Raw genomic sequence first — 11,721 nt, 5'->3', positions numbered from 1 at the left:
ACAGATGTATTTTGTGTCACTTTTTTTTTTTTTTTTTTTAGAGGCAAGATGTGTCGGTGATGATGATTAACAAAAGCGGAAAACATTTAAATATACCTACTAATACGGAGGGAAGTTAATTAAGAATCTTATGGAGAAGAAAAGATCGACAAAATTGACGGCAGAAAAAAAAATGGTTTCACGGAGGTATTTTGTGTTACATTTCTTTAGAGGCGATGGGTAATGATGATGATAAATAGAAGCAGAAAAACATTTAAATATACCTACTAATACGGGGAGGAAGTTAATTAAGAATGATATGGATAAGAGGAAGATAAAACTGACTGCAGAGAAAAAATTATTTCGCAGAGGTATTATGTCACATTTCTTTAGAGGCGATGAGTAATGATGATGATAAATAAAAGCAAAAAACATTGAAATATACATAGTAATTTGGAGGGAAGTTGATTAAGAATGATATGGATAAGAGAAAAAGAAAATTGACTGCAGAAAACAATGTAACTAACACTGAGAGGGTAGAGAGTTTCAGGACCCCCAATTCTCATCAGCGCGAGGAAGAAGAGGAAGAAGTTTGTTTACATCTGAGACTGACCCTGGCATCTGTCAGGCTTTGGGGGTAGCTTCTCCAGTTACCATGGTTACGTTCTGGCCTAATTTGATAGATGGTTCTTGAAATATAGGCCAGAGATGATCACAGGTCGTCCGGCTAGAGATGGAAGTTTCTCAAATAAGCCTAGAGGTTCAAGAGAAGAGCTCGGGGAATGGCGTGACGGTAGAAGCCCTCCTGTGCCGCTTGTGCGGTGCTCAAGACTCCACCAGGATGCTACACCTGTCGGATACTTACTGCATTGGAATGTCTGCCACTTCGAGTATATTCCACTTACTCGACAGTATTTCAGCTCTACTGAAAGTACAGGTACGTCACTAGGCTTAGGGATAAAGCTTACTTGGCTTAGGTTAACGGCTGTCCGACCAGGACTACCTAGCCTAGTAGTGTAGGCTAGAAATAGGGTAAACAACCACGTGGACTGGCCTACTCACCGACTACCACGGCTAGGCCACCCTCCGAAAAAATACTTTTAACACGTCCTGACACCGGAGATGGTCATCAGTCACGAGGTGTTGGTGGTGAGAGAAGGAGCTCAAGACCTCTACTCTCCTTTCGAAGTAAGTATTTTCTCCAAAGTTAGAAATTAAGGCCATATTTTAAGATTTAAACAGAGGGTAATGAAAAGGGTGGCCAACGCAGTGCCCACAACCCCAAAATGCTTTCGAAATTTTTACTTACGATTAAAAAAGTTTAGAAGATTGACACCATCTCTATGTTTGAGGAGTCGCTTGTGTCAACAAACATCCTATTTCCTGTGCTAAATCCGCACACCACTTGTACCCATAGATACTGGGACACTTTCACCACAACAATCGTAACCCCGACCTCTTACCAGCACTTATTCGTACTTATTCAAGGGGACTACGGCATTCTTTGCAACGTTTTGCGCTCTTCAATTGTTTATCAGTGTTGTCAATTGGTATGTGTTTACCTTCCATTACTGCATTACTATGAAAACTAGAATTCATGGAAACAGTTTGTAAATGCATCGGCATATGTGTGACGCTCCACTAGATTGGCAACAATGAGTCATTTTTCCTTGCGTCGTCTGCTGGTAAGTATACATCGAAATATGTTATTGTTAGTATACAATAAGGTTTTGTACATACTTACCTGGCAGATATATACTTAGCTATACGTCTCTGACGTTCCACGACAGAATTCAAAACTCGCGGCACACGCGACAGGTAGGTCAGGTGATCTACCTTACCCGCCGCTGGGTGCGGATGTAAGAACCAATCTCCCTTTCCAGCCAGAATTTTTCCTTCCACCGGTCTCCTGAGGGGAGGCTGGGCGGGCCATCAATCGTATATATCTGCCAGGTAAGTATGTACAAAAACCTTATTGTATACTAACAATAACATTTTTGTACATGAAACTTTCCTGTCAGATATATACTTAGCTGATTGACACCCTTGGTGGAGGGAAAGAGACAGCAATATAAATATGGAAAAAAGGGGAAAACAACACTAGTTGTAGGATGTAAAAACAACCTTGGTTCTTACCTGTTTAGGCAGAAGACTTCGTAGTTACTGTCTATGAGTCTGCGTTGCCTTAAGAGCTTCAGCGAGGGCGTGACCTACAGCTGACAGACTCTTTGGGTCTATCAAAGGGATTTGGTTATCCGCTTACTTGATAGAATCCGAGCAGGATCTGTCAACGGGGATTCGCCCACTTATATGACAGAACCTAACCACTATCATTGCAAGGAGCTCAAACATAAACCGATCACCTAACCAATCTAATCATTGTTAGACTACCTCGAAATGAAAAACATGCCTACCCGCATGTTCTTTCAAACAACCAAAAACTTACAACCTAACAAGGGGAAAAATATATACTACTAAGGAGGATGTCTCAGCTCCCTGCCCCAGCACCGAATCCGCCGATACTAAGCCTAAGGGGGCCTAACCCGAAGCACTTTTCATACGTAATTTTGACGTCTCTCAGATAGTGGTTTGCAAAGACTGAGTTGCAACGCCAGAATGTTGCCTTCATAATGTTACTCAGGGATATGTTTTTGTTAAAAGTCAATGACGTGGCAATAGCTCTTACCTCATGAGCTTTGACCCTAAGAACTTTGAATTGACTTTCCTCACATATCGCATGCGCTTCTTTCACCAGGCTTCTGATAAAGAAAGAAAGCGCATTCTTCGAAAGAGTCCTCCTTGGATCTCTTACAGAGCACCAAAGGTTGACATCAATTGCCCTTAAGTTTTTTTCTTTCTCTGTAGATAGAATTTCAAACTTCTTACTGGGCAAAGAGACCTCTCTGCTTCCTCGCCTACTAATGCAGACAAGCCTTGTACTGCAAAGCTCCTAGGCCAAGATTTGAGGGTTCTCGTCTTGGCTAAGAACGAAGGAAGGAACGAACAGATAGCTGCATCTCCTCTGAATCCCACATTTCCTTCTAGTGCATGGAGTTCACTAACCCTCTTTGCGGAAGCCCAATGCCATGAGAAAAATTGTCTTCTTCGTGAGGTCTCTAAACGAGGCAGACTGAGGCGGTTTCGAACTTATTAGACCTCAGGTAACGTAGCACTACATCCAGATTCCAACTCGGAACCCTGGAGAAACCTTCTTGGATGTCTTCAAACGATCTTATTAGATCATGAAGGGTCCTTATCTTCTGAAATGTTTAAGTTTCTGTGCCTAAACACTGCAGATAGCATGCTACGATAGCCTTTAATGGTTGATACCGCCAATCCACTTTCTTCCCTAAGGAAAAGTAAGAAGTCTGCTATTTGGGTCACAGAGGTACTGGAAGAGGAAAAGTGATGGTTCCTACACCGTCGCCGAAAGACGTCCCACTTCGATTGGTAGACTCTAAGGGTAGAAGGCCTTCTTGCTGCTGCGATAGCCGTTGCAACTCTTGCCGAAAAGCCTCTCGTTCTGACCAAACTTTTGACAGTCTGAAGCCAGTCAGATCTAGAGCGGGGAGGTTTTTGTGATACCTCTCGAAGTGGGGTTGTCTGAGCAGATCGTTCCTCTGTGGTAATGTTCTCGTAAGATCTACTAACCATTCCAGTACCTCTGTGAACCATACTTGTGCGCAGACCAACGGGGCTACCAGCGTCATCCTTGCTGCCTCCGATTCTGCAAATTTCTTTAGTCCTCTCTCCCAGTATCTTGAATGGAGGAAAAGCATACGTGTCTAGACCCGTTCCAATCTAGTAGGAACGCGTCTATCGACACTGCCCTCGGGTCCGATATCGGAGAGCAGTAGTTGGCTATCCTCGTATTCTTGGCTGTGGCGAAGAGGTCTATATGAGGCTTGCCCCAAAGCTTCCACAGGTCCTGGCAAACATCTTCGTGAAGAGTCCACTCTGCAGGCAGGACTTGATCTTTCCTGCTTAGGAGGTCTGCTCTGACGTTCTTTTCTCCCTGTACGAACCTGGTAAGGAGACAAATCTTCCTTTGCTCTGCCCAAAGCAGAAGTTCTTTTGCTGTCTCGTAACAGGGAGAAAGAGTGAGTCCCCCCTTGCTTCCTGATGTAAGCCAGGGCCGTGGTGTTGTCCGAGTTGATCTGAACTGTTGCAGCTAGGACGTGGGGCTCGAAAGCTTTCAAAGCTAGCCAAACCGCCATCAGCTCCTTCTTGTTGATGTGCCAGGTCACCTGTTCCTTGTTCCAGGTGCCTGACACTTCTCTTGAGCCGAGCGTCGCTCCCCAACCTGTTTCCGAGGCGTCGAATCAACACTTGGTTGGGGTTCGGAATGTGAAGGGACATCCCTTCTGCAAACCTGAGAGGGTTGGCCCACCAAGAGAGGTCCTTCTTGATTTCCCTTGAGATCTCGAAGGAGAACTCTAGGTTTTGCGAACGACACCTCCAGTTTCGATGTAGAAAGAACTGGAGAGGTCTGAGGTGCAACCTTCCTAGAGAAAGGAATTGCTCCAACGAGGAAGAAGTGTCCCCAAAACAAACTCATCCACTCCCTCGCTGTGCATACTTCTTTCTCTAGGAAGGCTTTGACTTTCTCTGACCCTCGGGCTATCCGTTCTGGAGACGGAAAAGCCCGAAAATCCAGAGAAGCCATCCGAAATCCCCAGATAGATACGATCTTGACTGGGGATCAACTGAGACTTTTGAAAGTTCACCAAAAGTCCCAGAGAACTTGCCATGAAAAGGGTCTTTTGTAGGTCCTCCAAACATCTTTCCTGAGACTTGGCTCTGATCAGCCAGTCGTCCAAGTAAAGGGACACTCTGACTCCCTCCAAATGTAGCCATCTTGCTACATTTTTCATTAGGCCTGTAAAGACCTGAGGGGCTGTTGAAAGGCCGAAGCACAAAGCCCTGAACTGGAATATCCTTCCTCCCATCATGAACCTGAGGTATTTCCTTGACGAAGGATGGATAGGCACATGGAAGTAAGCGTCCTGAAGATCTATGGGACACCATCCAGTCCCCTGGCCGAAGGGCCGCCAACACTGAGGATGTCGTCTCCATGGCGAACTTCCTCTTTTCTACAAAGAAATTCAGGGCGCTTACATCCAGAACCGGTCTCCATCCTCCTGAGGCTTTTGGAACTAGAAAAGGCGGTTGTAAAAGCCCGCTGAGCAAGGGTCGCTCACTAGCTCTATAGCCTCTTTCTCGAACATTTGTTCCACTGCTTGTGTTAAAGCAAGGCTCATGATGGGATCCCTGTACCTGGCCACAACTCCCTCGGAGTCGTTGTCAACGGTGGTCTTTCCGTAAAAGGAATCAGATATCCTTTCCTTATTATAGAGAGGGACCAGTTGTCCGCTCCTCTCTTTGCCCAGGCTTCCGAGAATCTTAGAAGTCTGGCACCTACTGGTGTTTGGAGGACTACTTCCCTACTTCTTAGCTCTGACAGAGCGTGAGAAGGATCTACCTCTCTTGAAAGAAAGGTCTATTACCTCTCGAGGTAGAGGCTCTAGAAGGGGGGGCCCCCTCGAAAGGGCTCCTGTCTAGCTGGAGTCTCCTTCTTAGTCTTCGTCTGGAAGGAGGTCTTAGGCTTCCGTGCCGACTGAGCGAGCATGTCCTGAGCTCGCCTTCGCAGAGAAGATAGATCCTGAGATGTCCTGGATTATCTTCTTCGGAAAATAGCAGAGGCGAGAGCTGCGAATACAGGAGAGAGGCTCTTTGGGCATGCGAAACAGACTTAGTCAGAAAAGAGCAGAAGACTGATCTCTTCTTAAGGATCCCTGCTCCAAATAGGGAGGCTATTTCGCTCGATCCATCTCTAACTTGCTTTGTCAACTGCAACGTTAGAACACTGTTTAGATCTTCTGGCGAAATAGCATCCGGGTTCTGAGTCTTCTTAGCCAAGACCCCCAAAGACCAGTCAAGGAAGTTGAAGACTTCCAAGACTCTAAACATTCCCTTCAGCAGGTGGTCAAGCTCGTTCATAGCCCAGGATAGGTTTTAGCAGACAAAAGAGCCGAGCGTCGTGCTGCATCCACCAGAGAAGAGAAGTCGCATCCGCCGATGAAGGAAGACCCAGACCTAGGGGTTCTCCAGACTCGTACCCCAAAAACAAAAAAAAAATCCAAGTCTGCCCGTAAGCTTGGAAGGAGGGAAAGAAAACACAGTTTTCCTTTCTCTTCCTTAGAAAGCAGCCAATCACCAACACCTCTCAAAGCCTTCTTCATTGAGATGGTTGGCTTCATCCTCACACAAGAGGAAACTTTCGTCTTCTTCGAAGTAGAGAATAAAGAGAGAGGAGACGGAGGAGCGACGGGAGTAAGGGAGTCTCCAAACTCTTGAAGAAGTAGATCTGTAAGGATCTTATAGGACGAAACTGACGAGTCCTTCACCAAATCCTCTTCTGAAGGTTCAACTTCATCCACTGAAGAACCCTCCGCTTCTTTACGAGGGCAGTTAGCCTTCTCTAAAGAAATGCGCCTGTCCAGAGAGTGTCTAGTAGCAGACTGGCGCCTATCAGGGGAAGCCAAAGTTTCTGGAGAGCTCCTCTCGAATGAGTCCTTCCTACTCTGATGAGTGCGTGCTCTTTGCTCCTTAACTCTACTCCTAGAATTCCGGGCTTCCAAGGGGGAGCGCCTGCTAGGAGAGGAGGAGCCTACTATGCTCAAGGCGCTTTTCAGGATCCATGCGCCTGTTCAAAGGAGAGCGGCTGCCAGGCGAGCTGCGCCTACCATGAGGCGAACGCCTACTAGGCTCTTGGCGCCTACTTACAGGAGAGCGAAGCCCTGGAGAAGGTCGCCTACTAGGAGACCGGCGTATACCATGCTCCACAAACTCGCTCCCGATTGTGTGTCTCTTCAAAAGGTAGTCTCCCAGAAGAGACATATCTTTCAGGCTCTACACGCCTGTCCTGAACCGAGCGGCTAAAAGGAGAGCCGCGCCTATCAGGAGAAAAGCGCCTATCCTCCGCACCACGCTTGGGAGGGGGGCGCGGGAGAGCGTCTACTTGGGGAGTAGCGCCTACTAGGCTCAAGGCGCCTAACATAAGGCGAGATCCTGTCTCTTGACGAATCCATCAAAGAGTAGGCTCTCTTATCCGGAGAATGAAGGATCTTCGTAAAAGAGCGAGAGGACGAGGCTGTACGCCTGTCTTTAGACGAACGCCTACTAGGCTCTAGATCCCTTCCTACTGGAGAGATGTAGTCACCAGGAGAAAGCTTCTTGGGCGCGATTGACGCCTGGAAGACGACAAGCGCCTGCCGAGGGAAGAGCGCCTCCTTCCATCCGCTGATAAAGGAGAGAGAACCGACTCTGACTGAGACGGTAACACCGAGCGAAGGAATCCTAGACTTCTTGAGGGAGAGAGACGTCTTTCCGACGCGTTCCTCCTGCCAAGGAGCCCGCCAGCGCCGAAATCTGCGCTTGCAGTCCAGCAAGAATTCGAGCTGGAGATCTTGTAAAATCCTCCACCGGAGAAGAGGCTCGAAGCCTACTATGAGGCGAGAACTCCTGCTCCCACTCCTGGGTTTCTTGATTTCTACTTCAGGCTCTTCTGGAAAAACTTCCGGGCTGGAAGGAAACGGAGCCAGGCGCCTTCCAGGCTCTATTCAGCGGTCGCGAAGAATCCGAGCGCTCCATCCTCTTCTAGGCGAAGGTGAGGAAGACGAAGAGAAGCATTGGCGCAATACCTCCTTCTTCTCGCGAACAAGGGCAGCCTGGGTACGAGCATCAGGATCTACCGAGGGGACGCCTGATCGGTGGGAGTTCTCCCTAACCTTCCTGCGGCTTTTGACTTTCCTCCTCCACTGGGACTGGGAGTCTGGAAGAGGTCTAGGCCTGGAAGCATAAGGAGTCCGATCAGACGCACCCTCCACTGCACTGGGGTCACTGCACAATTCACCTTCACTACTCTTACCTTGCAACGAACGAATCTTCTTTTCCATGCTAAGGATTGTGGCTCTCATGGTTGCCACTTCCGTAGTCGTATCCACTTAGGTCGATGCAGGGCGCAGGAGCTGAAACTGGAGAAGGTTCTAATGCTACAACAGGATTTTCTTCTACCTCGCTAATACGAGACTTACTAGAACTCCTAGACGAAGCCTTTCTCACCCTGTCTTTCTCTAACTTCCTCAAGTAGGAAGAAAGAGCCTTCCATTCACCCTCATCCACTTCTCACACTCATTACACGGGTTAACAAAAGAACATTCTTTCCCTCTACATTTAAAGCAAACTGTGTGAGGATCTACCGTAGCTTTCGGTAGTCTCACCTTGCATTCATCCATAGAGCACACTCTAAACATAGAAGAAATTCTTTCTTAAACCTCTAACTCAGACATCTCGAAATCAAAGAAAAATCCAAATCAATATCCAAAAACAATCCACAAATGCGTATGCCAGCCAACAAGATCAGGTACTTCACCGAAAGTCAGTCCAAATAAATCCACGGCAACGAGAAATGAATAAAGCTGTCAGGAGGTAACAACCACAGGTGTAGTCGTCACCGGCGACAGAAAAATTCTGGCTGGAAAGGGAGATTGGTTCTTACATCCGCCACCAGCGGCGGGTAAGGTAGATCACCTGACCTACCTGTCGCGTGTGCCGCGAGTTTTGAATTCTGTCGTGACGTCAGAGACGTATAGCTAAGTATATATCTGACAGGAAAGTCATGTACAAAAATTTGTGTAATTTTGGGGGGTTAATTTGGTTGCAAAAAAGGATAATAGACATGAATTAGATAACATTTTGAAGTAAAATAAAACTAAATAATGAGTAAAGTAAACAATTAAGGGAATAAAGCTTTGCACCTCATGAAGTGTAGTCGTCTGCTGCTCGTAACTGTGTTTGTGGAGTGAGTGCATAGGAACCAGGAACAGCAACGTGGTTCAAGTGCAATGTGGAGTGAATTAAGACCAAAATGTGTATATATAATTGCAATCAAATAAGCACTGTGGAGTTTCAGTTGTGATGGCAGTAAGGATAAAACCACCGATTACAAGGTAAAAATGAATTCAGTTCAAACCATGACCCCAGGAATAAAAAGTTTCATACTTTCACTAATATAGGCAACAAAATGTTGTTTTATTGTGCTGATTACAACTGCAACCTTGAGTAAGATCAATAAACGTTACATATATACACTAACATTGTTCAAATGAGTGCTGGGAAGGCAGGGAAAGATGGTGAATTGTTTGTGGTTAGACCGGCCAGCCACTCGATTGCCGCCATATTGGATTTCAAAACTGCCTTGAAAACATATTTTACGAAGAGTGTCACATGCTTATTTTAGTTTATATGGAGCTTTCATATATCACATTATGTTGACGAAACTTCAATCTTTTGAATGGTATGCTTTAAGTTCTAATTGTATTCTTGTTTCACCAATTAAATATCGAGTGAATAAGGCCTGGCCAGTGTGATGACGATGGATCGTCCTCGGTTATTTACCCTATTCATATAGGGTAAACAACCGACTGGACTGGCCAACCCACTGACTACTGCGTTTGTGGCTACCTTCCAAAAAGGTACTTTAACACGTCCTGGCACCAGAGATGGGCACCAGTCACGAGTCGTCGGTGGTGAGAGCAACAGCTCGAGACCTCTGCTATTCTTTCGAAGTAAGCATTTTCTCCAAAGTTAGAAATTAAGGCCATATTTTAAGATTAAACAGAGGTTAATGAAAGTCTAGCCAAGCGCAGTGCAAACATACCGCCATGACGGTTTCTAAATTTTTACTTATAACACCAACAATTTAGAAGATCGACGCCATCTTGATGTTTGCGGAGTCACTTGTTTCAATAAACTTTTCATTCCTTGTGCTAAATCCACACACCACTTGTACCCATAGATGCTGGGGCACTTTCTTCACAACAACCGTCAACAATGACACCAACCGAGCAGATCCAAGGAAACTACAATTTTCTGGTAGAAGAAGAAGAAGAAGCATGCACTAGATAATTATTTAAATAAATAGTTAAATGGCAGTATAAGGTCATGAATTGCATAGATTTTTTACATATTCATGATTATTAATTTGAAAATATTTGTTGTTGAAAAAGTAAATAGATTCCTGACTCAAATATCAACAGTTTTGCCTGAACAGTACCAACGGCGTTGTTCGTGCTCTTCTATTGTTTATCAGTGTTACCCTTAGGTATGTGTTTACCTTTCAAACTGAGTACTATAAGACTTACACAAAACCCAGGAAATAAGTGAAATTAGCATATCTATTTGTAGTATACATACATATTTGAGCAATTTTATCATTATTTCATTACTATGACAATTTGAATTCATGGAAACAGTTTGTAAATGCATCGGCGTATGTGTGAAGCTCCACTAAATTGGCAATAATGACATTTTGCTGTCGTCTGCTCATATCTACTTTAGAAATATCTGTAATTTTTCGGGGTCAATTTGGTTGCAAAAAAGGGATAATATACATGAATTAAATAAATATTTTAAAGTAACAAAGTAAAGTTAAACTAAGTAATGAGTAAAGTAAACAATTAAGGGAATAAAGCTTTGCACATCATAAACCGTGTAGTCGTGTATTGCCCGCAACTGTGTTAGTGGAGTGAGCGCTTAGGAACCAGGAACCGCAGCATAGTTCAAGTGCAATTTGGAGTGAATTAAGACCAAACATGTATAATTACAATCAAATAAGCACTGTAGAGTTTCAGCTGTGATGGCAGAAAGGATAAAACCACCGATTGCAAGGTAAAAATGAATTTCAGTTCAAACCATGACCTCGGGAATAAGAAGTTTCATACTTTCACTAATATAGGCAACAAAATGTTGTTTTATTGTGCTGATTACAACTGCAATCTTGAGTAAGATCAATAAACATTACATATATACACTAACATTGTTCAAATGAGTGCTGGGAAAGATGTTGGATCCTTGGCAGTTACGAACGGGACCTCAGTAGGTGGACGCCATATTGGATTTCAAAACTGCCTTGAAAAACATATTTACGAAGACCTCACATGCCTATTGTAGTTCTTATGGTGGTTTCATATCATATATCACATTATGTTGATGAAACTTCAATCTTTTGAATGGTATACTTAAAGATGTATAATTGTATTCTTGTTTCAGCAGTTAGATATTGAGTGAATAAGGCTGATCCACTGCGGTTTCCCCCCTACTACTATTACCTTTCTCGCATTCAGTATTATGACCGAACACATCTATGGCCTTTCATTTTCCCAACAGAATAATCAGATCTTTCTTACAGAGTGGCCCCCAACAAGGCTCGGTGGTTGTTATCTAGGACTGATATTTCTTGGGGGTCATTATCTAAGATTGGATTACTTGGGGTCACTATTTTTAGGTTGTTGGATTACCCTTCACATTTCAGTCAGTGTCAAAACAAATGACATTTGCCAAAAGGCACGTTAAAATTAATACACCCTAACCTGACTTACAAAGGGTACAGCATCCTATTTTGAATATGAACCCCATGAACTTCTTTTGATCTTATCCACAAAGTTTGATCAAAGTCAGTTCAAAAGCATGCATCCTACCTTACCTAATTTACCTAACCCAGAATACATGCCCAAACTGACCAGGAGGATAGGGCTTATGCAGCCAGTCCTCCACCCTGTACCCCCCACTATATTAAAACAAGTCATTCATTTTATTTTTTGGAGGTTAGTAGTTACAGCTGAATATACCAGGAGGAATCTCGCCCTTGGTAAATTTTTGCAATCTGAGAAAAAATATGCA

At 44.5% G+C, this 11,721-nt stretch overlaps 1 protein-coding gene across 1 annotated transcript in view; it reads left to right on the top strand.

Annotated features, from left to right (window-relative positions):
* The first annotated feature begins 575 nt into the window (after positions 1-575).
* LOC135209636 (myoneurin-like) overlaps positions 576-11,721 on the top strand; it is an 83,602-nt gene continuing 72,456 nt past the window's right edge. Inside the window, exon 1 of the mRNA XM_064242350.1 lies at positions 576-916. Coding sequence (XP_064098420.1) covers positions 713-916 — 204 coding nt within the window. The 5' untranslated portion in view covers positions 576-712. The remainder of the gene's footprint in view (positions 917-11,721) is intronic.

Source organism: Macrobrachium nipponense, chromosome 38 (genome assembly GCF_015104395.2).
Source record: "Macrobrachium nipponense isolate FS-2020 chromosome 38, ASM1510439v2, whole genome shotgun sequence".
NCBI classification, from domain to species: domain Eukaryota; kingdom Metazoa; phylum Arthropoda; class Malacostraca; order Decapoda; family Palaemonidae; genus Macrobrachium; species Macrobrachium nipponense.
The sequence above is the reverse complement of the archived record's forward strand: the minus strand, read 5'-3'. Positions and strand labels throughout refer to the sequence as shown.